A 25,468-nucleotide genomic window follows, 5' to 3' on the forward strand; every position below is an offset into this window, starting at 1 on the left:
CAAGGGTGAAGTGTAAATGCTGAACAATCAAAGCAACATCTGTTAATTGATAGATCAACATCTGTAAGATGTCAATAATAATGATTCAATAAATGTCAAACTGTCAACAAAACTAATTATGATGATCAAATCTGAGCTTGCAAGTTAATGAACCAGCTATCATTGCTCAAATACATCCTGCAACATTACAAATTGTGAAGTTGATTACATTAGCCCTATGCCAAACAAATATTTTAGATGGGGTACTAGTGTCTGGGATGCACAAGAAAAGAAACCAAAAAGCCGCTCTGGCAACATCCTTATATCCTTTTTTTTTTAAAATTTACAATCTTTTTACTTTTGCTATATGGCACTAATTTTTCGCATGTGTTGTTATTCTGACCTGAGTCAACTCGACACCATTCACATGTTACGTCTAAAATGTGAAAAGTATGTGGTTTCGCTCAGCATTTTCAATCGCGATCCCTTGGCGACCAACAACCGTTTTCTCAGACGGTGACAATCGGACAAACCGTCGTTTTATTTGTTTTTCAAGTTTTATGAAGAGAATGAAAAAGCTCTGCAGTATTTAAGTGATCTGTGTTTGTCTACGCTAATTACTCTACCGTTATTATCAAAATGTGTATATTCCATACAATGCGTGAAGCAGATTGGTTTGGTCTTCTTGCATAAATCGCGGTGCACTCGCAGCAATCTGGTAAGTTTAGGTGTTTTCTATTAGGTGCAATGCTGATGATACCCAGCTATACCTCTCTTTTCATCCTGATGATCCCTCGGTTCCAGCTCGTATCTCAGCCTGCCTGTTGGATATTTCGCACTGGATGAAAGATCATCATCTTCAGCTGAACCTCGCAAAAACGGAAATGCTTGTAGTTTCTGCCAACCCGACTCTACACCATAACTTTTCAATCCAGATGGATGGGGCAACCATTACTGCATCCAAAATGGTGAAAAGCCTTGGAGTAACGATTGATGACCAACTAAACTTCTCTGACCACATTTCTAGAACTGCTCGATCGTGCAGATTTGCACTCTATAACATCAGAAAGATCCGACCCTTCTTATCTGAACATGCAGCTCAACTCCTTGTTCAAGCTCTTGTTCTCTCCAAACTGGATTACTGCAACTCTCTACTAGCTGGGCTTCCAGCTAACTCTATCAAGCCTCTTCAACTGCTCCAGAATGCAGCAGCACGAGTGGTCTTCAATGAACCTAAACGAGCACATGTCACTCTGCTGCTCATTCATTTGCACTGGCTGCCAGTTGCTGCTCGCATCAAATTCAAAACTCTGATGTTTGCCTACAAAGTGACTTCTGGCCTAGCACCTTCTTATCTGCACTCACTTCTGCAGATCTATGTGCCCTCCAGAAACTTGCGTTCTGTGAATGAACGTCGCCTCGTGGTTCCATCCCAAAGAGGAAAAAAATCGCTTTCGCGAACGCTCACGCTCAATCTGCCCAGTGGGTGGAATGAACTCCCTAACTGCATCAGAACAGCAGAGTCACTCTCTATTTTCAAGAAACGACTAAAAACTCAACTATTTAGTCTCCACTTCACTTCCTAATCTGCAATTGCCTATTTGAATCACACTAACTGTACAAAAAAAAAAAAAAAAAAAAAAAAAAAATTACTAACACTTCCCTTCTTAGACTTTACAGACCTGAAACTTGCCTTTAGTACTTATTCATTGTTGCTCTTAGTTGTGTAAATTGCTTCCTTGTCCTCATTTGTAAGTCGCTTTGGATAAAAGCGTCTGCTAAATGACTAAATGTAAATGTAAGGTGCACCTGAAAAATGTGAGCATGCTCGCCACTTGCACACCATATAAAAACCATTAAGTTTTTTTCAGCCCTGCTCTAATTATAAAGCATTTATTAGCCACAGTTAAACATTTACTGATTTATTTTTAAAATTCAGTTGTGCTCGTTAACAATAACTCACTGTGAGTTAACATGAGCCAACATTAGTTCGTTAACAAAGGTGTAATAAATGTATTACTACTTGTTTGTTCATATTAGTAAATACGTTAACTAACATTAAAATAATGCTCCATTAGTTAAAGCGTTAACACATTTTTAATCAAGGCTGCATTTATGTAATAAAAAATACAGTAATTGTTGATTATTATTAGTAGTAGTTGTATTATTTTTATTAGAAGTAGTAGTAATTGTAGTTGTTGTTGTTGTAATTGTAGTAGTACAGGGGTTACATGCTGTATGCGCCGTGCCATGCAGCACCATGCATTTTTGAAATTCAAGTCTAGATTTCTATCCGGGTACCTACACCGGCGTGCAAGTCGGCGGCTGGACAGGACACGGTTCATATTTCTGCCGCACCACAGTGCCCCATCTGAATAGATTTGTTTTAAATAACATGCAAATGTGCGCATCCGGTGTGCGTTACTTGTCATGTGCGTCGCAGCGCAACACTGAGTGACACAACTGGTGTGCGACCAGCTGTAGTAGTATAAAATGTTTTCTGTTCGAGTACATTTTTTGAAGTAATACAATTTAGTAAATTTTTATTATAGTACTTTAGAAGTAATTCCACTAATGATTTTTTTGTTTCATTTGTTTTAATTCTTTTATCATTCAAAATAGTTAATTTAGTTGGGCGACAAAATTCTAGTTTTGTTTACAGTTTTCATTTGAATATGGCCTTGCTGATTAAAAACATTGTACATTTTGTTATTTTTTTAAACTTGATTTTAATAGTAAATTGAACTCAAATAGGGGCAGCATGGTGGCTCAGTGGTTAATAATGTCGCCTCCCAGCAAGAAGGTCAAGATTCCTGTAGTTGTAAAGTTAGTATCCTGGCAAGGCCAGCTGGCATTTCTATATGGAGTTTGCATGGTCTCCTCGTGTTGGTTTCCCCAAAGTCTAAACCAATGGCCTCAAACTCAATCGCTGGAAGGCCGCAGCTCTGCATAGTTTATCTCCAACCACCTCCAACTCGCATCTGCTTAATAGTCTAGTAGTCTTGAGCACCTTGATTATTTGGATCAGCTGTATTTGATTAGGGTTAGAGCAAAACTGTGCAGAGCTGCGGCCCTCCAGGAATCCAGTTTGAGACCAATGTGCTATAGGTGAATTGGGTAAAACAAAATGTCCGTAGTGCATGAGTGTGTGTATGGGTGATTCCAGTACAGGGTTGCTGCTGGAAGGGCATCTACTGCGTAAAACATATGCTGGAATAGTTGGTGGTTCATTTCACTGCGGCGAAATGAAGTGAATGAATAAATTCCGAAATAAGCAACCAATATAATGTTCTCTATCTTGACACTGCTAGTTAGAATAACATTTCCAAATTTACATGCACAGAATAGATTGTTTGCGTATTGCATCACACCTGGTTTAAACACTGTTAGCTATTTAAACTAAATAAATCTATGCTAATGGTTTCTTAATGTGCAGAATACAGTATCGCACATTCGAATGGCCTCTTCAGTTGGGTTTAGTAGGACTACGGAGGCCATAGAAAGCATTGCTCAGCATAGTTCTAAAAGGTTGTGAACCTTTTACAGAATTAGAGGAATGTTTCATAGCCCATACGCCACCAGCCAAAGCTGTAAAATCTCTCCTGCTCGCCCGGGCCGGTCATGCAAGAAATGAGGCAGAGAAAGCGAGAGGAGGGAAGGACAAAGGAAGGTGTAGGAGCGAGGCGAAGAAAAGGAGAAGGAAAACGGGATTGAACATCAATTTTCTTTTTAATTGCATATCCTTTGTCATCTCTTTTCCTCATTAACAGTCGTAGATCAGCAGATTTATGTACGCTTTGTTATATATGAGCTTTCTCTGTGGAATTGGCAGGCCATCATGGCTCAGCTACCCCAGGAGCAGAAGGCGAAGATTGCGGAGCAGGTGGCCAGTTTCCAGGAGGAGAAGAGCAAGCTGGATGCAGAGGTGTCCAAGTGGGATGACAGTGGAAATGACATCATCGTCTTGGCCAAGCAGATGTGCATGATCATGATGGAGATGACAGACTTCACCAGGTGAGTGTAAAAACCGCCCTGTTTCCTGCTCGCCTGCCTGTCAGATTCAATACACCATTAGAGGATTTTAATTTTTAATTTAATTTGTCACGTACAGAGTCATACATAGTGTGATCTGCAGTGACATGCTTACACAATCACTCGTGACCTTACAGTAATAGCAATAACAAAAATAGTAACGATAAAGGCTTGAACACACTAGAATGCTTTTTGCAAACTTACCCTCCTGACATTAGATGAGGCTTGATGAACTGTGTGTGTGTGTGTGTGTGTGTGTGTGTGTGTGTGTGTGTGTGTGTGTGTGTGTGTGTGTGTATATATGTATATATATATATATATATATGTATATATGTATGTATTTATATATATATGTGTGTGTGTATGTATGTATGTGTGTATATATATATATGTGTATATATATATATGTATATATATATATATGTATATATATATATGTATATATATATATATGTATATATATATATATATATATATATATATATATATATATATATATATATATATATATGTATATATATATATATATATATATATATATATATATATATATATGTATATATATATATATATATATATATATATATATATATATATATATATGTATATATGTATATATATATATATATATATATATATATATATATATATATATATATATATATATAGTTTATCAGAAAATATTTGCGCTTTTAAAACTTTCCAAACCGCGGTAAACCTTGAAACCGGTTATCATCCCATGCATACTGTCAAAGACCACACACACACACACACACACACACACACACACACACACATATCTCTTTTAGACTCAAGTCAATAGACCTCTCTGGCCATGCACTACTGATCCAGTTTCACTGCGTCCCGGCTCAGTGCTTCAGCTTTATATTGGTTTGTATGGCAGTTTGCATTGGCAATGAAATGTGCACTAGCCTTTTTGAAGGGAAATCTTTTCTGATATTGAATGAGAGACTGGCAAACTGTTTTTTATACCTAATTTCCCCTGTCATTTACCTAAATCGACCATCAATTAGTAAGGTCTAATATTAACTGAGACAAGCACTCATTTGGTTCCATCTCGAGGAATGTTTTTTTTTTTTTTTTTCTCAGTGGAAGTAAATGAGCTGTGGATTTTTTCACTGCGCTTTTTACCTGCCTCATTTGCCTGCCTCATTGTCTTTCCATCATACGTGATCCAAAAGAAAGGCTTTGAAAGGGAAGAAAAATCCTTTGCCCTGCTAAAAGAAATATGTGATTTTAAAACAACAGAGGGCAGGAGTTGCTGGAGCACTGAAAGGTCACCTGAATTCCTCCTCTGTATGCTGACAGAATCAGGGAAAAGGCCATTTTAGGTGGACCGGAGCATGCTCGTGGACCGCACACCTGAGAGTGACTGCCATCTGCTTTCCCAGAGGACTGTGCGTAGTTGTGTGTGTGTAGGAGAGAAACCGAGAAAATGTCTTGCTCTGTACTTTCTCTCTGCCTATGGTAACCAAGAACCATTTTAAAGGGAGTCATGCTGAGGAAACCATTCACAATACTCCACTCAGTAGCTGTTTCCATCCAAAGAAGCGAGCTCGAGTTTTGTGCAATACTGGAATATTGCATATATATATTTGTAAATACAGATGCGATTCCATCCAGTGAGTCAAAAATAACAAAATCATCACTTTCTGATAAACTGCCGCCAAATAGCAGACAGAAAAATGTAGTTTTTTTAGTAGGAGATGCCAGTGTGGGCCATTTTTCTTCTATAATAAATGAGTTGTGCATCAGATGAAGTGTAATGTATGTGCGGAGGCTTTTGGAGGCATGATATGCTCTTTTGGAGCAAAGGCAGATGCTCAAGACAGTTTTGGAAGTAATAATAAAAATACTGAACCACTGTGATGATGGGCTTTGGCTGAGGGCTTTTATATTGACTGAAAGCGCGTTACAGATGTTTTACAATGTGGTCAGTCTGCTGGTTTGTCCATTAATGCGGTCTCAGAGTATACTGAAGGACTTAATTTGCTTAGAAGCCCAGTTCAAGAGCTTCCAATGAACTGTAAGCCGTTAATAGCCACATTCAAGGTCTGTTTTCTTTAAAAACCAGTGATCTTCACTGCCTGATTGATATACGATAATAATTGGGTCTCAGACTGTACAAGAAGCACTGCGTTAAATTCCATAGTCATGTGCCATGTCTTTAAAATATGGACATTTATTTTAATCTAGTATTTTCAATGGAGTTCCTGTGCTAGCTTACTGATCCTGATGGAGCTTGTTTAAACAGTTTTTCTCGTTTACACTTGAAAAACTAAGTTAAAGCTTAAGTCTAACGGATTATATTTTTATTACATTGTCATCAATGCTGTAAAAGCAATCATATGAAATTGAAATTAGTCACAAACCTTTCACTGGAAGTATCAGTAGAGAAAAAACACCAGCTGTGCATATATCCAATTGCGGCTATTTTTTTTTTAATCTATACATGATCTGTTAAAACAAAATCACATGAGCGTTTTAATGCCCATGCAAGGATTAATTCAGTAAAAGTATTTCTATCCTAGTTCAGGCACTTTTTATTATTATTTTTTATTATGGAATATTTCAAAATGCACATATAAAATAGGTGGGAGGAAACATTGCTATTGTAAGGATAGAGGAATGGCTGTCATTCAACCAAGAACAGGAGAGAAAGCTGCTTTGTTTGGTTTTCCTCCTTTTCAGGAACATGTCTCCATTCCTTCTCCAGTGCACTGAGCACCTCAATACTGATGCCACCAACATGCATTCTCCCCTATAGAAGTTTGCAGGGATTTAAGTGTGCAGACTATATTACAAAACATTGTCCAGATGCTACATGATTATGGGTGAAATATCACTGAAGCTAAAAAGGCTTTGGTTACTCACGAAACCCATATATGATGTGCCAATAAAGAAACATTAAAGGGCCCTTATGATGAAAATCAAACGTTTGTAAGTTTAGTGTCAACAATCATATTGGAGTGATATGAGGACAATAAGTCTCTTTTTAAATTTCCTGACGTTAAAATAAGATCCAAATGCCTCCCATTTTGAGGCTCACCACAATATGATGTATGAGTGCAGTTTTCCCCACCCACTGAATTGATTACTCTATAGTAAAGTGTACAGTTATATCAACAAGACAGGACGTGCGGAAAGCAACTGGGAATAAAAGATTTGTTCAGCTCTGTTATCAGCAACACATCAAGAATGAGATTTTCAGTGTCAGTACAATTATAAAAGAAGACGCTTAAATTCCAGTTTTTGTTCTTAAATCAGGTTTATTTTGTACATTAGCATATTGGATGTCCATACAGCTGTGGAAATTATGCACATGCATGAACTTTATAGTGAAATTATGTGTGACTCATCATAGCAGAAAGGCTTGAATTAACTCCACATCAAATATATCAAATAACCCAGGTCTTACTGTAGTAAAGGTGATCCTGCTTCATTCTTGCCTGTCATTGTGCTGTTTATCTATGAGAAAGCTACACATATCAGAGCAATACACTTGTTTCACGCGGCCGCCATTTTAAAGAACCAAAGCGAGGCTTCGGTGGGAAGAAAACGGGAAGTATAGGACCAGTACTGTAAACATTGCAGAAACACACTACAAACCTCCGGCTGTTGCAGAGATTTCAAAATGCAGACATGGTGTAAAAATCACTTTAATATCATTCAGTTAACTTTATTTTTTTAAAAATTAAAAGCAATTTAGCATCAAACAACATCACAGTCAATTTAAGAGTAATATGCTCAAGTGTCCTCCTAGGCTTCAGTTCATGGCACCAGTTAAACACTGTGAAGACGCTTCCCTGCTTCAGCCTATGTAACCCGGTGAGTGATAAAACGCTGCTGTCCTCTGAAGCACACCCTCGTGTTGTCTGTAATAGTGTTGTCTCGGTACTGAAGTTTTAAAAACGTCCATTTCCTGCTAACATTGAAGCACAGCTGAGCACGGATGACTCGACTGATCTTCACGGCTGTTTCGCGCTCCAGTCTCCGTGTATCTGTGTTTGCACTCAGTTTACTGCTCTTTGCCCAGTGCAAACACAGATACACGGAAACTAGAGCGCAAAGCAGCCATGAGGATCAGTCGAGTCATCACGCAGATCACTCATCTGTGTTTGTGCTCTGTAAACAGCGGAGGGTGAACTGATTACCTTCTCAGCAAATCACAGTCATTTCTGTTGAACACCTGAGCACAATGGCAAATTAGCGCTGTTGTAAGAAAGCCATCAACAGTGTCTTAAATGTTAATGGAAAATTGACGTTTTTTCTTTTAATTCAGTATTGTGACGAGTCTAATATAGTGAGAGAGTCCGTTCATTAACTCGAGTTTGATAAATAGCATCTAAAACGTGTGTTTGGGAAAGAAAACGTTGGCTAACTAGTGCCATTTCCTTTAACTTCGCTGAAAATGAGCTCTGATGTCCCTTTTTATTTTCACCATTCATTTAGAACGGTTCTTCGGGTCACTGGGAAGGCTGTGAAATTATAAATTTGAGTCACTTTCTCTTCGCTGATAAGATATACAGCCAGCTACACAATGTGCTTATGTAACTCCCAACGATAGGTCCGGGGTTCTTCCCACCACAGCCTCGATTTCGCTTTTAAAAATGGCGGCCGCATGAAATCAATCTATACAGACAGATATCTGACACGCACGTGGGAATGGTGGGCGGGGAGAACCAGCACCTTTACATTAAAGGCAAAGGCAACAAAAACAGCTACAATGTTATAACAGCACAAATTTCCCAGATTTAAAAGGGTATAATAAGTAATCTAATGGGTATTTTAAAGCTGAAACTTTAGACACGTTCTGGAGACGCAAAAGATGTGCCCTTTTAAAAGAAATTATAAAAAACAAGCCTAAATTAGTCAAGGTTTTGACTCCACAAAGTCCTATTTAATTTTTTTTTTTTTTATTAAAATAATAATTTTTATAAAATTTATTACGTATAATATGTTAATTCTGCTTAGTACAATTGCTATATTCTTCAAGTGACTTTTATTACTGTTTCATTGGTTTGCACCTTAAACAAAACGTCTTTCCAATTTTTGAGATTGAGAGTTGTATCACTTCTATTCAAGGTGACATGGAGACACTTATTCCTCTTGTTGAAGGACCCCAGAAATCTGTCATTGTGTCGAATAAGAAGTAGCAGGGCTGCAGTACATCTGTCAGTGTGGTCGCACAGATTTGGGTGCATTTGCATGAAAAATGGCGACCGGCGCTGATGTGTCACCTGCAGAAATGTGCTGAGTGAAGGTCTTCGGCAAGTTAATTCAGCCCACGCCCAAATTATTGCCCCTCGACCTTGGATGCGTACACATTCCTATGAAGGTTAATGCTATAAAGAGGAAATTGATTTCAGGAGGCTTTATCCGGCCTCAATATCTGCAGGGAAGCGGCTTGCCACCAATTCTGCTTATGTCCCTTTCTGCTCATGAATAAAGCATGCATCGCCTGGATTCGTGTCACATATTTTGGAGCCACCTGTCTGTGCATGCTGTGGTCCAGTGCTTGAGCAGCTATAACACACACACACACTCATGAACACACACACACACACACACTCTACCCCCATCTGGAACCAGTATCAGTGGCTAATTCATGGGCACTCTGTCAGATTTGCATATCTGAGTGTGGGATTGTGGAGTGAGATGAAGTCACCCTTGCTCCTCATTCACCTTGTAGTGGCCACGCTCTCACCTAGGGCTGGGTAAGGGTGGGCCACCATCAAAGCCGCATCAAAATAACACTCCTTTTTTGTTTGGAAATGATAGAAGTGTCTGTCGCTCTTTGTGCGGTGCATCTTCTTTTTTTCTTTTGAGTCTCCGGCGAATTCCTGTGACTCTTTTGATGGATGCAGTGCTGCCCTGTCTGCACGGCCAAAAAAAGAGAGCGAGCCATAATGGGTGTTGAGGAAGAGTGAAAACACAAAATTCCATCTGTCGTGGGTTGGATTGTTCAGTTTAGCCTGAAGAGAGCAGCTTTGAATCCAGGTTGCGCCACTTGCCAACTGTGCCCTGCAGTCCCTTGTGGGCACACAGAACTGGCAAATGGCTGGCCCGATCGCAGCCGGGGAGCTGCAGGGGGGCGGGCTGAGATTGAATGCTGGGATGGATGAGGCCAGAACTATTAAATGAACTGAAGTGGCAGTGACCCCAGGAAGCTGACCAGACATCACAGAAGTGGGTGGGAGCTGCTGCTAGCTCACACCATCTGCCTGTCTATCCACATTTCCTTCATTCTTACCCCCCTCCAAGCCTGGTGAATGGAAGTGTGTTGGAGGGCGATGTTCCTCCTTAATGAGATTAATCAATTGGAAGCAAATTGATCTCGTCTGCCCTAAAAAGCCCCGTTCACGCTGTGCTGCGACTAGGGCTGTGTATTGGCCAGAATCTGCCGATGCGATATGTATTGTGATGCAGGGGTTTAATATACACTATGCTGTGGAACTGGAAGCAAGCTGTTCTATTGCAAGGTTTTTTTTTGTTTGTGACTATTATTTTTAGACTGTAGTAAAGTAGACATGGCCATATGCATAAATCCTGAGCAATCAATTCAGGACTAATGTCAGTGCATGTCAAAACTTCTCCACGGCCCCAAAGCATCCTTAGACCCCTGAGGGTTAAGAACGCGCTCAACAGCGCTCAAATGTTTGCATGAAATGGACTATTTTAAAATTTCAATATTGATTGGTACCAAGTTAAAGTATCGTGACAACACTACGCTTAAGTGTCCTCTAATGTTTAATAACTGTCCCGGGTAAATATACGGCCCCAGTTTTTTTTTTTTTACTTTATCTAGCTTTCAGTTTTCCAGAAACTGATCTGGAAAAATCCCTTTGACTTAATATTGGACCAAACTCCCCCTTACCAAACTCTTAACCCCCTGCCCCCCTCACCCACACCTGTAACCTTGTTACCTAAAAAAGTTGTATGGGGCAAATGAATCTTTTCCAGCTGGTCCTTTCGAAAAACTCCTTAGTGCAGTGGTGTCCAAACTTGGTCCTGGAGGACGGTTTTCTGCACAGTTTAGCTCCAACTTCCTTTAACACACCTGCCTGGAAGTTTCAAGTATACCTAGAAAGAGCTGGTTCAGGTGTGTTTAATTGGGGTTGGAACTAAAATGTTTGCAGGACACCGGCCCTCCAGGACCGAGTTTGGACACCCCAGCCTTAGTGTTTAGCCATTTATGAGTCTAAAAGTTCATTCATAATAGTCTTAAAAATGTTTCAGTCTTAATTTTAACCTGTTTAACCCTGTTGTATTCTGCTTTAAATGTTTACAGGATGCCTTTTTGCATTATCCAATCTAACTGTAACATCCAAGCACTCAGATGTGCTGATTTTCAGTGCTTATGCAAGCATGTCCATATCTCTGAGCAGATGCTTTTTTGACTGCTGTTTTTCACCGCTATCTGTAGTTTTCAAATAAAGGTGTGCCGTGCATATTTGCATATCTCAATGTCACATTGCATTTGGAGAATCGAACGTTCACATGTATGAACATTTTCCTACATGCATAGATATTCATTCATTTTCATTTGGCTTAGTCCCTTTATTCATCAGGAGTCGCCTTATCCAGCATATGTTTTATGCAGTGGATGCCCTTCTAGCTGCAACCCACTAATGGAAAACTACCATATTAGAAAACTTTGTCCACTCGTGTAGAATTTCATTTTAGCCTCCCAAACATCACAAAAACACAAACACAGAGCACAAACCCAAAGCTTCCTACACCACAGATTACCAAAACACGACCCTAGACATACAATCTACTTCATGGTCATTTATTTAGTATGGTAATAGCCCACGGTATAAAAGATTTCTTAAAAATATTGGTTTTTGCTGTGGGTACTCTGCATCATCTACCAGTAGGAAGCTTTTTAAGTTCATAATAAAGAGGATGAGTGGAGTCCTGAACTGTCTGTGAGGCTTTCTGTCTGGTTTGTATACAGTTCCATGAGCTGCTTCTGGGGGTCTATTATGATCTTACTAGCCATAATAACAATCTTTGCAAGTTTATACTTGCTTCTAGCTCCAAGATTTCCAAGATATACCCTCATTCACAAACACACTCATACACTACAGCCAATTTAGCTCATTCAATTGCCCTATAGAACGTGTGTTTGGACTGTGGGGGAAACCGGAGGAAACTCACACCAGCACAGAGTAGAGATACTCATTTCGGTTAATTTTGCTAACCTCTCGGTAATCGGGCATTAACGGTTAACTGGTCAGATTACTATACATTTTTTTTAACAAATTGACATGTCTGTTTTTGTGTGGCTGACACATTAAATATTGCATTTTAAAATACAGATTTATTTTAACATACTAGCATAATAATAACAGAACATAACAACAGAGCATTTTCCCGAACACGCAGTGTTAATAGCACAGAAGAACAGAATAAACAAAAAAAAAATGCCTGCCCTAATTTATGTTTTACTTAAATAACTAATCTATATTACAAAACAAAAACACTGACTGATCCTTTTCAAGAACCGGCATCATATGTTTGTTTGTTTTTTTGACTTCCTCAAATCGCTCGCTTCACGGAAAATATGCATTTTTTTAATGCCCCGCTGTTATTATTTTATCACAAAACCTTTTTACATTTTTAATAGAAATAATTATTTTAAAGAGTATCTCTTGCTACATGGTTTCCTCTCTCTCGCGCACGGTTTAAGTGCGAGAGCTACGCGATGAAAAGACAATGGCAACATGCGCATATGTTGACTTTGTAAACAGTTTTGTTGTTTAAATATGATATTGCATTTTTTGTGCATACATGCTTTTATAAGCTGTAAAATAAAAGGTAAAGCCTATTTTATGTGTTTTATGAGGCAGATCCAGGAGGCGATCAGCATCAGCGCTGGTTTGGCATCAACACGTCTGTATCAAACAGCAATATTCTCCTTCTATTTTGCTTCTTTGGCAAATATGTCTGTAGGCACGGGTCAAACGTTATCGTCCTGCAAGTTAACAAGTATGTCTTGTCTTGCAGTTGAACAAGGGGCCGATTACAGCTAACATGCTTTTCCATTGCAAAAACCTGAGTTGCACCACACTCCTTTTATGTTGACAAGAAGAAAAGAAGTGTAGTCCTCTGTTTTTGTCATTATGATACGACTAAATCAGCTGGGTATTGAATGTGCGAAAGTTTTGCTGTCTACGTTTTAACAATTGTAATATTTAATAATATTGTGATATTCAAGATTTGTGCATTCATGCAGCTCTGGATAACTTGAAACAGCGATTAGACCTACTGAGCGGCATTAATGCGTCCTGAAGTAAAGCGAAACGGCTATAAACTCCAGCAAGATAGAGTGATTATATGCAGAGCCATATACCTACATCTGTAAATAAAGTATAATTATGGAAACTGTGTTCATCTTAACTGAAAGCTACGTCGTGTTTGCTAGCCTCACTCATCATGCACTTGTCAGTCAGTCAGTCGGCACGTAACCTCAAAGGGTTAAATAGATAACGCACAGCACTATTGAGGGTTACAGAATTGTTTGCGCTGTTATAATCCACTTACCTTTTAATACATTTTGGTGCGATTATAATCCGCTATTAAAAACAACAACAATGACTGAATGTTTTGAATGGGTGTAATGTAGCTGTGGAGGGATGCATTTTGGTTCCCGAATGTAGCGGAAAGCATGCTCTTTAAAAGTTCTCTGTAGTTGTCTTGACAACACTAACACTGCAGCTCTGTGATGCGCCGTGTGCAAAACAATTGCGGCTGTTAGTAAACCATTTAAAAGATGCCCCTCTTAACGCAATGGCGCATTTGTTTAACTGATACCATTAATCGGCTACAAAGCACTCTTTCGGTTAACGGTTAATCGATTATTTTGAGCATCCCTAACACAGAGAGAACATGCAAACTCCAGTGGACTTGAACCAGCCACCTTTTTGCTGTGAGGTGTCTGTGCTAACCACTGAGCCATGGTGTCGCCCCACACATAGATGTGCAGATGTGAAATGCAAGCCTGTTTTTCCCCTTTTCTTAACCTTGTAAATACAACCAGCCATTCCTATCATTGGAATGTGTTGATATCTTGACTTGTACCATCCATGCTCACACACACTGCCACATGAGACTGCACACACAGAACAGCAACTGTGAATGAAACCGCTATCTTTTTTCCCCTTATTCCCAGGGGGAAAGGACCACTCAAAAACACCTCAGATGTGATTAGTGCTGCCAAGAAGATTGCTGAAGCCGGATCAAGAATGGACAAGCTGGGCCGCGCCATTGCAGATCAAGTAAGTTCAACTCGAGTCCGTTTCGCAGAAAACACACACGCATCATCTTTTGGTGAATTATCCATGCTCTTGTGTTTCACTTAAGCATCTTAATCCTTACCGAGCACTCCAGTGATACGCAACAGTGCATAATTTATCTCCCAGCCAACTCACATCCCTGGCTTTAGCCCAGCACCTTTCGAAATCGGTGACTGAGGCCGTGATGATAAAGACTGCAATCTGGGTCTCCAAATTCAATCTCCGCAGTCCGACGTTTGTTTTCCTGGAAAGCTCCTCTTATTCCTGAAGCTGAGTGACAATGACAGGTTCACAGGCTTTTCGTGAAAATAATATGGGAACATTTCCAGTAAACGTCAACCCGCCGTATGTGCTGCAAGGGTTCTTTCAGATTTCTCTTGTTTTCTCAATAGCGCAGTTGAAAGGGATATTGTGAGCACGGGAAGGGGGTTTTGCGGGGTAGAATCATCACCCATCACTCATCCTTCCATGAAGGCCTCTCCTCTCAGTTTGTCATTTAATTAAAAGGGTGCGTCACGCTGTGCTAACATCACCGCGCGGCGCGCAGACTACCAGTTGACGTGTCAATAGCACTCATAGTGTGTGTTTTTAAGAACTACAAGACATTTTTACACTATTGCATGAAGAGTTAGCACCGAGAACTTGTCACTCTCAGGGTCACAGTGTTAATTTCTTGAGTCTGTGCAAGCACGTTTTGCTCATGCGGCACTCAGGGAGGGAAAATAAAGATGCACAGAGTTATCCTATTTGCCGCATGGCTATGGCTGTTAATTAGCCATGCCTGTGAACATCTGCAGTGTGCTTCCAGAAAGATTCATTTACCATAATCTTGCATAATAAGCAGCCTTCATGCAAACCGAAAGCTCTGCACTTTTGATATTTTATTTAGATTGCACTTTGATCCGACGTGAAGCAGCTCTACTTTTTCAAGTCTGTAGTAATGCTACCTGCGCTGACCCAATTGGAGAGGAATACTAAATGTCCAGTTCAGAGACGCTGAAAGCTTTCATAGACGGCCACGTCCTGCCATGTCTTTGATGTTGCTTATTCGGTGCCGTGAATACAATGAAATCCCCTGCAGAAAACAGATGGGTTACTGTGCAGGTGCTTGTGTGTGTGCATGTCTGTGGATGGCTTTGCTTTTCAGCACACACAGGCGCATGCATCAAAATGAGTTGTGTTTTGTTAATGCTGTCCGTTATAATTGAACCGAATTGTTGAGGAATGGGATTGATTTGAGTGCTGGATACGGGCCAGTGTGTGAAAACTCAGTGGTCATAATTTACATTTTTTTTGCTTTTTTATTTTTTTGCATTTTTAATATAACAATAATAATAATAATAATAATTTTTATTTATTTATTTATTTATTTATTTATTTATTTATAATGTTTTTAAATATATTTGCTTTTAAATTATAAATTAAATTGCAATGTAATATTTATGAAATAATGATAGTATAACAGCAGTGCTTCCTAAAGGTTTGAAATATACTTGCGGTGGTAGCTGCATTGAAACAATTTTACCCATGGCACATACTGTATACCTACATGCTACACAAAATAAATGATTTTGAACAATATTTTATTTATCACACTGTTATACACTGTTTTTTCAATGGGTTGAAGTTATTTATTTATTAAAAACAAAAAAAAAAGACTGTTGAATTAAATAAATCCACTATTTGTTTCTATTCAGGAGGCATGTGCACCCACTGACAGGACAAATATGCTGCTGACAGTGTACAGTACTGCCAAAGCATGTTGGATATGTATTAAAAAATAATATATCAGCATCATCAAATTAAAATGTATACAGTAAATGAGAAATAAATAAAAGCAGACAAAATCTTTAAAAAGTATAATAATTAAAATTCTTGATTAAATGATTAAAGTAAGGCAAATGAGTTAATTAAACATTTCCACCGGTCTACAAATATTTTGCAGCCATTTTGATGTAATTTCATCCTCTCTGAGTAAATAGAAAAGTTTAGATTAGATTAAAGTTGTTTAGATTAAAGAATGAATTATTTCATGTTTCTCTTAGTCTTATGGCGATGCACATGCACGAGCGAAAGTAAACCAGGCTTAAAATAAAAATGTAATGCCAAAAACTACAAAGACTTTAAAGTGAAACCAAAAGCTGTGTTTTGGTCAATTTAGGAGATTTACAAATCTTGGACAATGCAAGTCCTAAAGGCATGTTTCTGTGGGTCTCTGCATAGCACGGTGGACTGTCTGTGGGAGTGATGACAGTTCTCACTGTTGAGTCAAGACCGATAGACATCATGATGCCGATTCTTGTACTAACATGCTTTCACTCTTGTAGTCATTTTAGTGAAAATCTCAGATACTGTTGGTTGTGCACCTTTTTTTTTTTACCAGCAAAATTTGTTGACACTATTGTAACGACACAGTTCACTCTGCCTATTCATGCCAGACCCCAGTGGGAAAAGTGATTGATAGGTGGTGATTTCTGTGTAACTTGTCTTTGTGTATTTATGATTTGGTTATGGGTAAAACAAAGACCATGGGGTCAGGTAGTTGAAAAGGTAGGCTACAAATAAATAGTTCATTATGAATGAATTAATTATTCACAAATACCTCATTTACTTATGCCTACAATGATGATCATCCATCCATCGTGGTGTTTTACATTAGACATCAAATGATGCCAAAATGGTCGACACCAGCCAACCCTAGTTCTCACACACACAAATGTAGGACGAAAGGAGATTTTCCACTGGTTAATCGATCATGGATGTTTGGTGGATACAAAATAAGTGTAAAAAGATGATAATAAAAAACAAACAAACAATGTCATCAAATATACTTGAGCGGCCTTTAATATACCTGGGTCGCCGGCCCAAGCTGTCTTTTAGGGAAGTACTGAACATTATTTAAATTCTTTAAATTGACAATCTTTTCCAATCGTTATTCGTAATATAAATATAATTGTTTTGAGTATAAAATACATTTTTAAAAAATCTGCACCACATGTTAGTGTCAGGCATGTTCAAGAGTTCAGAAATTAGTAAATCAGAAGCTCATTATTTTGATTTATGTTTTTGTATTTTTGTTTAGCATTTCTATCACAATATTTGAATATTTGTTGCTATTAAATCATTTATTAAATTGCATTTTTACAGCTGAATATAATGTAATATTTAATGTAAATTATTATGGACACACTTTACAATTAGGTTCACTAGTTAATGTTAATTAATGCATTTACTAACATGAACAATACATTTACTGCTGTATTTGTTCATGTTAATAAACGTTAGTTAATGAAAATACAGTAGTTCATTGTTAGTTCCTGTTAACTCATGTGGCATTAACTAATGTTAACAAGCATGGACTTGAATGTTAATAATGCATTAGTAAATGTTTAATTATGATTCATAAATGCTGTACATGTGTTGTTCATGATTAGTTCATGTTAGTAAATGCATTAACTAATAAATCCTTATTGGAAAGTGTTACCATTATTATAATATAATTTCAGCTTCTTTACATCTACTCCTTTTATTCTCCAGAATATGAGCATACATTGATTTTCATTCATATTTTGAAGTTGGCAAACATTCATTAATATGCAGTGTGAGTGTTTTAAGGGATTGAATTGTCTGAATTGCTGTCTGCATCAATAAGCATATTCTGCATTAGCTGTATGAGTGTCGACCCTTCCTGCTTATAAACCGGTTTGAGAAACTCCAGATCAACCCAATCCCAAATCTTCCCCTTGTCCTGCCCACAAATAGAGGAATTGAGGGCAGTAGGTAACGAAAAGAGCGATGGGAAGCCCCAATGAGACCTAAATCCATTAAGTGTGATTCGTCTTTAATTAGCAGCCTAATTACCAGGTGGCAGCTTTCTTTTTAATATATATTTATATAATGTTTATGAACTATATTTAGATTGCTTCTCGCACCTTCATGCGCAGACGAGGCTGCCAGAGGCTAACCGCCGAAAAATGAACAAAGGGAAGCAGTTTCTTATACAGAAGGATGAATCATCAGATTGAGAAGAGCCTGCGGAGGGATGGAAAGCAAATAATCATTGCACTCTTCTCCCTCCACCCTGCTCTCTGTCCTTCTCGCTCTCTTTGTCATATCAAAGCCCTGCCACAGAATACACAGTGGTGGGCTATAGCATCACTCCTGTCTGCTTGTCTAGTTTGTCATGTCATGTTTTTTTGGTTACGTCTGGGATTGCCGACAGACACCACAACTGAGCTGCCATGCGTTGATGGACCACAAATATAAAGTTGAATATGCCTGAAAAAGGATTCTTTATAAATCTGGTGCAGGATGGGTGACTGGGAAACAAGCATGCTGTATTGCATAACTCTTTTCTAGCCTGGCAGCCAACTTGACTGTTTAAACCTAAGTAGTCAAAAAAAGAGAGAAAGAGGATGATAAAACATACACCTCTGCATCTGGAGGCCAACCAGAGACACGAACAAGACATCGTTAGCCCAACGGATGCTGTGGGTGAGAGTATTGTGAGGCTTTTTAAAAGCGTTGTCTGAGAATCAGGTCTTAACCCTTTCACATGCAGATTCTAAATAGTCTCGCTGACCCTCTGCATTTATTCTTTCCTTTTCTCTTCGGCTTAATCACAATTAATCAGGGGTCGCCACAGCGGAATGAACCACCAATGTATCCAGCATATGTTTTACTCAGCGGATGCCCTTCCAGCTGCAGCTCATCTCTGGGAAACACCCATGCACTCTCATTCACACACACTAAGGACAATTTAGCTTACCCAGTTCACCTATAGCGCATGTGTTTGGACTGTGGGGGAAACCCACGCCAACACAGGGAGAACATGCAAACTCCACTCAGAAATGCTCGAGGCTCGACACTGTGAGGTGCTGTGTTGCTGTTAGGTGACAGTGCATTTTATTTATTTGTTTTTTATGTGGCTGTTTTAAAACGCATGGCTTTGAACCTTCCATGTTGATGCATCAAGTTCATCTCATGACTCTGCGGCCCTGATGAGATATGATATATGATCAGTGATTGAAATAACGGCGCTATAAATTAACGCCGTTACTAACGACATTACTTTTTTCAGTAACCAGTAAATAAATTAATTACTATTTCGCCATTACCATTACTGACAATAAAATGTGCATTAACCAGTTAAACATCGCAGACCCGATACCAGGTCCGTGACGTCATCGACTTTTGCTTTAAAGGGTCATGAAACACCAAAACACATTTTTTGAGCTGTTGACAGTCGTATATGTGTCCCACACTGCTAAAAACACTATTAGGACACCTATATTTCACTAAAAAGTGTAAATTGGTTGTTTTTGCGTTATTTCAAGCAAATTCGTACTTCCTGTTTGAAATGAATTTATGAAGCTGCGTCACGGTCGTGACATAATAGCATGTATTCCAGCGTGCAGACTGGACGTCTGTGCCAGAGTGTGTCTTATTACGTCTTACACTGTGATACATTAATGCATGAGTAAAGCTTGGTTTAAACCAATCAGCGCGCTCTATTGTGCAACTTCATTAATATTCATTACTGTCACAGTGTTTAGACGACAGAGACGCCACGTTGTGTTGGCAAAACAAGCGTGAAGTGTTGCTTTTATAGTTTGCTGCAGTTTTGTTTTCATTTTCTCTCTGTGAGAGCTCATCTGGAATCACGTGTGGATTAACAGTGTACGCGACGCTCGACAACAATAACTTGCGTGTCTAAGGAGGATTATTGTTTACCTGAGAGCTGTTCTGATCTGCAAACGCTGAGATCTGGATTTGCTTGTAGTCTCCTCTTAATAAAGACGCGGCTCTAGTTGCTGGTGATTGTCCTGTCTCTACAGATTTGGTAAGTGAGTGACCAGTGCTCTTTGTTTATTCAGTTTTTTCGTATCGAACTAAGTTAACTATTGCACCGAGTGTAAACATGTTAGCATCACAACCAAACTTTAACCTCGTGTATGATTTTCACCGCGTTTTGTGACCGGAATAACACAGACGGCTTTCTGACACTACCTGCCGTGTGCATCTAAGTTTCCGGGAAATGCGGAGGGTTTTTTTTCTCTCATTCGCCGTGCGGTATCAAACATTGCATGAAAAATACACGCTTAGAGCAGATCCTCGAATCAAATATCTCGTTTGTCGTGAGGGACATGAATGAATTCCCTGAATGAAAGAGCCAAACTGCAGTTAAAGTCCACCATTTAGTAATTTGGCAAATAATTCGACTACAGATGTTCATGTAAACACAGTCACTTTGTCCCCTGTGTGTGTATTTTGACTCTGAAATTCAGCGCGCCCAAATAGACACTCCCACACCATCCCTCTTTTCTTCCTCCAACACTCCCCCCTAAACAAAGCTGGACACGCCCACTTTTTTGACTTTTTCCAAAGTAGAGGTGTGAAAACACCCTGCTGAACCGTCGCGGTTTCATGTCCCTTTAAAATTTAAAGGACTAGCATTTCCCCAAACCCCTGTAAGTTGATGGAAAGCATTGACACTGACACCCCGTGTGAATGGGGTGTTAGTGTGTTAAATCAACAACTTTTGCTCAATATAATGAAAGTGGCTGTTTAACTCGAACAAGAATAGCATTAATGTTCTTATAAACTAAACTGTGTATCTGATATGAACAATGCACATCAGCTTGTATTATTATTATTAATATTATTATTATTATTAGTAGTAGTATTAGTTGTAGTAGTAGTAGTAGTAGTAGTAGTATAGCCCGTAGACTTCTGTACATCAGGGTATTTGTACAAAGCAATAATGTTATGATTTGCTAGTACTTGTGTATTGTAATGTCTGCCACCTATAATGAGTGTTATTTGTTTGAAAACACTTCAAATGTGTGATATTTGACATGCATCTCTTTATAAAGCCATTGCAGGAAGTAGATTGAATATTGTATGCGTCAAAGGGTTTATGCCTGCCTTTTGTATCAAGGTAGCTTTTGGATCATTTGAGAGCTGTCAGAAATGTTCAGGCAGGTTTAATAACGAGTTAAATGGCTGTAACAGGGTTTGATTAAAGTTTAAAGAAGGAGTGTAGGGTGAAGATGAGGAGGACGGCAGGATTTAGGTCATTGCCACACAAAGGTCTGCACTGCAGTTTATTAAGAATTTACGAGCAGATTCTGCAGACTTCTGATCTGAGGAGTTCACACGAGCACAGTGCTGAGCAAATAAAGCAGTGTAATTGAGATTTATCATGCAAATGTGTGAGCCACCACAATATACCCATAAATATGATGCGCTCCGTGCACTCGCATGAAGGCACAGAAAGCAAAACACTGATAGGAATTGGGTTTTCATATTGTAGTGGAGCAGACCTGCGGGCAGCAACACGTGTGCTTTATCCTAGTGATGTATACCGACATGCATAGTTTTCCAATTTACATTCAATCAGGGAAGATTTATGGTGATCCATAGGCACCACCCCAGGTTGGATTAATCCCAGTTCTGGCCCTTGGCTGCTTAACGGTGACAGGCCTGTAAATTTTCTTCTATACAGTTGAACAGCCCCCCCAAAAAAAGCAATCCCACAGACTCTGAGCTCAGCACTTCAAGATTTGATACTTTCTGATAGGTTCAAGATTGATCATATTTTTGCCTTTGGGTGAAGTCATTGTCAGATTATGCAGGTAAATTGTTGTGAACAGACTGTTTCATCATGCATTGCTATCTTTAACAGATGAAACTAGTGACTGAGTGAAATGAGTGTAAACGTACATAAAGGACTGGGGAAATGCTTCTCTTTCTATTAGGATGTAGTGAAAAATACACTATACACTACCTGACATCTTGTCATCAATTCCAGTTGTAAGAGCAACACATAATAACTTGGCTTCTAGTTAATTATTTGGACAAGTGGCTGAAGGTGGATTTTTCAGATGAATCATCTGTTGATCTGCATCACAATCATCACCAATACTGCAGAAGACCTACGGGAACCTACATGGACCCAAGATTCTTACAGCAATCAGTCAAGTTTGGTGAAGAAAAAGTCATGGTTTGGGGTTACATTCAGTATGGGGCGTGCGATAGATCTACAGTGGACGGCAACATCAACAGCCTGAGGTATCAAGACATTTGTGCTGCCCAAACCACAGGAGAGGGCAAATTCTTCAGCAGGATAGCGCTCCTTCTCATACTTCAGCCTCCACATCAAAGCTCCTGAAAGCAAAGAAGGTCAAGCTGCTCCAGGCCAGCCCAGTCACCAGACATGAACATTATTGAGCATGTCTGGGGTAAGATGGAGGACGAGGCATTGAAAATGAATCCAAAGACTCTTGATGAACTCTGGGAGTCCTGCAAGAACACTTTCTTTGCCATTCCAGATGACTTTATTAATAAGTGATTTGAGTCAGTGCAAAGATGTATGGATGCAGTCCTCCAAGCTCATGATGGAGTCAGACACCATATTCATCGTTTCTCCACTGCAGCAGGACTTTATATTCTATACTGGACATTATTTCTGTTAATGACAAGACTTTTGTTTAAGCAAAGTCAGACCTTTTCTGTCGTAATTAAATAATTAAAATTTGATTTTATTGTGGTTAAATAAGTGTAATCTAGAGCAGTGGTTCTCAAACTGTGATCCGCGACACTAGTGGTCCGCGGGCTTCCTTCTAGTGGTACACGGAGGAATTAAATATGTCATGTACATGCTACATATAATTCAAAATTTATTAAAAATGATGTATATAATATGCCATAAATTATATATAGGCTATATTTCTGGGGTAATCTGCCAGGTTTTTTAACTTTGCAGAGTTGTAGCTGCTTTACTGGGCCTACAATGCTACTGTATTTCAATACTGCTCATTTTGGTGGTACTTGGAGAGACAATTTTTTTCTAAGGTGGTACTTGATGTAAAAAGTTTGAGAACCACTGATCTAGAGGCCTTTGCCCATCATATAAGCCACTTCTGATACCAAATGATAAACTAGAAGTTAAGTATTATTCGTTGTTCTAAAACTTGAATCATAGGCGACAAGACTTTTGTCAGGTTGTGTATGTAATGACAGATTCTTGCATCCAGTTTTTGTTTACAAACTCTGCATCAAATGGATCGTGGCACATTGGACTGATATTATGTTTTCTGAACCCACTATAACATGATGCACTTCCTAAACTGTTGTGAAGTAATAACAGATTATCCATGTTTGCAGTATTTGTTCGCAGTATTGGGTCAGTCAATCATGTTTTCAACATTAAGGCAATGTGCCTTGCAGAAGTACTTATTCAAAGATTTTAGTGCTTTAGCCACTTGTCTCATTTTACCCAATTACTCTGCTACATAGAAACGGATTGGTTGGGAAATGCTCTAATGTGCTGTTTTTAGGTTCTTGGTTGCTGTGTCGGTAGCAGTTCTACATTTTACGCAGTTGGAATAGCAATTGAATTAATGACACTCACTTCCTACCTGTGAATCATTATGGTAGCTACAACATTTCTTTCAGTCACCAGTGGTAGATTATCATTATTTTGATTGTGAACCTTAAAGAAAGATTTAGAGCTCAAATTTGGTGTTTAAAAAGTGCTTAAGGGATTGTTCATACAAAAATGAAAATACATTAACAATTTAATCACCTTCAAGTGTTTTCAAACCTTGGAGTTTCTTCTTTTCCCTGTTGAACACAAAGGAAGCTATATTGAATAATGTCAGTAACTGCTAACCATTGATTGTAGAAAAAACAAATACTGTTAAAGTCAATGGTTACAAGTAGGCATGGGACCATAACAGTTTTCAAGGTATGCCAATGTTTGGAAAAGTCAAAGTTTTAAAACAGCCAACATTTTTGTTATACCGTTGCTACGGTATAAGTAAGATTTAAAAAAAAAAAAAAATTTAATTTAAAAATGTCTCCAGCAGAAAAAAAAATATCTGAAGATTTCATTTTAAATGATAAAGAAAACTGTGTTTTTGAAGCTAATGAAGACAGTAGAAGTCAATGATTCATTTTCATTATTTAGCCTGACGTGTTTACTGCTCTAAAATATTATAAATGTTTCAAAAAATAAAATATATTGTTTTTAACTGGGAAAAAAGTTGTGTTTACGAATCAATTACACCAAAAAGAACACAAGTAATCATGACAAACTATAAATCACTCTATAGCTACAACCCTCAAGCAGCCATTGCAGCTAGTTGTTTTTTTAATAACAAGCTTATAAAGAATGTATTTGCAATATTTGTGGAAATTATACAGAAAACAATTATCCGATATGGATTGAATATCATTGTAATAAGTCAGACAAGCATTCATTGCTGTACATTACAGTTTATTTTGAAAGGTAAGAGTCCACAGAGATACATCCAATCAAACACATGTAGTCTACCGACACAATAGTGTTGAATTATGGATGGTTATTCATTTGTTTATGCCATTGTTTCTGCCAGAGACCTGTTATTTACATTATTTACTGTTACTTGTGGTAGAAAAAATAATTTTTTGTAGTAAGTTCACGTCAAATAAGATCATGAACTGAATACAAAGTCACAGTTATAGTTAGAAAAATCTAAACAGAAGAAAGAAACGTTAATGACAGGCTTTTCAGTTTTGGGTAAACTAGCTCTTTAATATAAGAGTTGTCAGCGCTCGCTGTATAAAATGCTTTTTATGCCAATTTGTGTTGGGAAAACATGAAGGAATTAAGTTTAACTTATAAATATGAACAAATTTAAGTGGATTGAACATAAAACAATTAAGTTGTTTTTAACAAAAAAATAATTGTTTCAGCTTTTTTTTTTTTTTAATAAGTAGTTTGATCATTTAGCAAACATAATTTTTTTCAGTACTCTAATGCAGAGTTCAGACCTCATAATTTTTGCCCTGATTATGACTTGCCAACAGGTTTTAAGAAATTGCAGACAAATACCTGAAATCACAGTTAAATCTGTGCTCGTTCACATGAGCAACAATTACACAGTGTGAACTATCAAAGACGCCATCTGAGAGAATCGCCAATGAATCGCAGACACCCGTGAGATATTTGGCAGGCTAAATATCTGGAGCTGTCGATGATTCAAATCATGCCATGTGAAGTGTGTTCTGATAAATAATATCTCTGATTACCTACAGCCAATGAGAGATCAGCATCAATTGGTGTGGGTATCGGCAGGCCATCTGGAGGT

At 38.4% G+C, this 25,468-nt stretch overlaps 1 protein-coding gene across 3 annotated transcripts in view; it reads left to right on the forward strand.

The window, feature by feature from the left end:
* ctnna1 (catenin (cadherin-associated protein), alpha 1) overlaps positions 1 to 25,468 on the forward strand; it is a 193,499-nt gene that overhangs the window by 127,842 nt on the left and 40,189 nt on the right. For all 3 annotated transcript variants that reach the window (NM_131456.2, XM_073921163.1, XM_073921162.1), the window contains 2 exons: positions 3,812 to 3,993; positions 14,210 to 14,315. In NM_131456.2, the coding sequence (NP_571531.1) occupies positions 3,812 to 3,993; positions 14,210 to 14,315 (288 nt within the window). The remainder of the gene's footprint in view (positions 1 to 3,811; positions 3,994 to 14,209; positions 14,316 to 25,468) is intronic.

This window comes from Danio rerio, chromosome 14 (genome assembly GCF_049306965.1).
Source record: "Danio rerio strain Tuebingen ecotype United States chromosome 14, GRCz12tu, whole genome shotgun sequence".
In the NCBI taxonomy this organism is placed as follows: domain Eukaryota; kingdom Metazoa; phylum Chordata; class Actinopteri; order Cypriniformes; family Danionidae; genus Danio; species Danio rerio.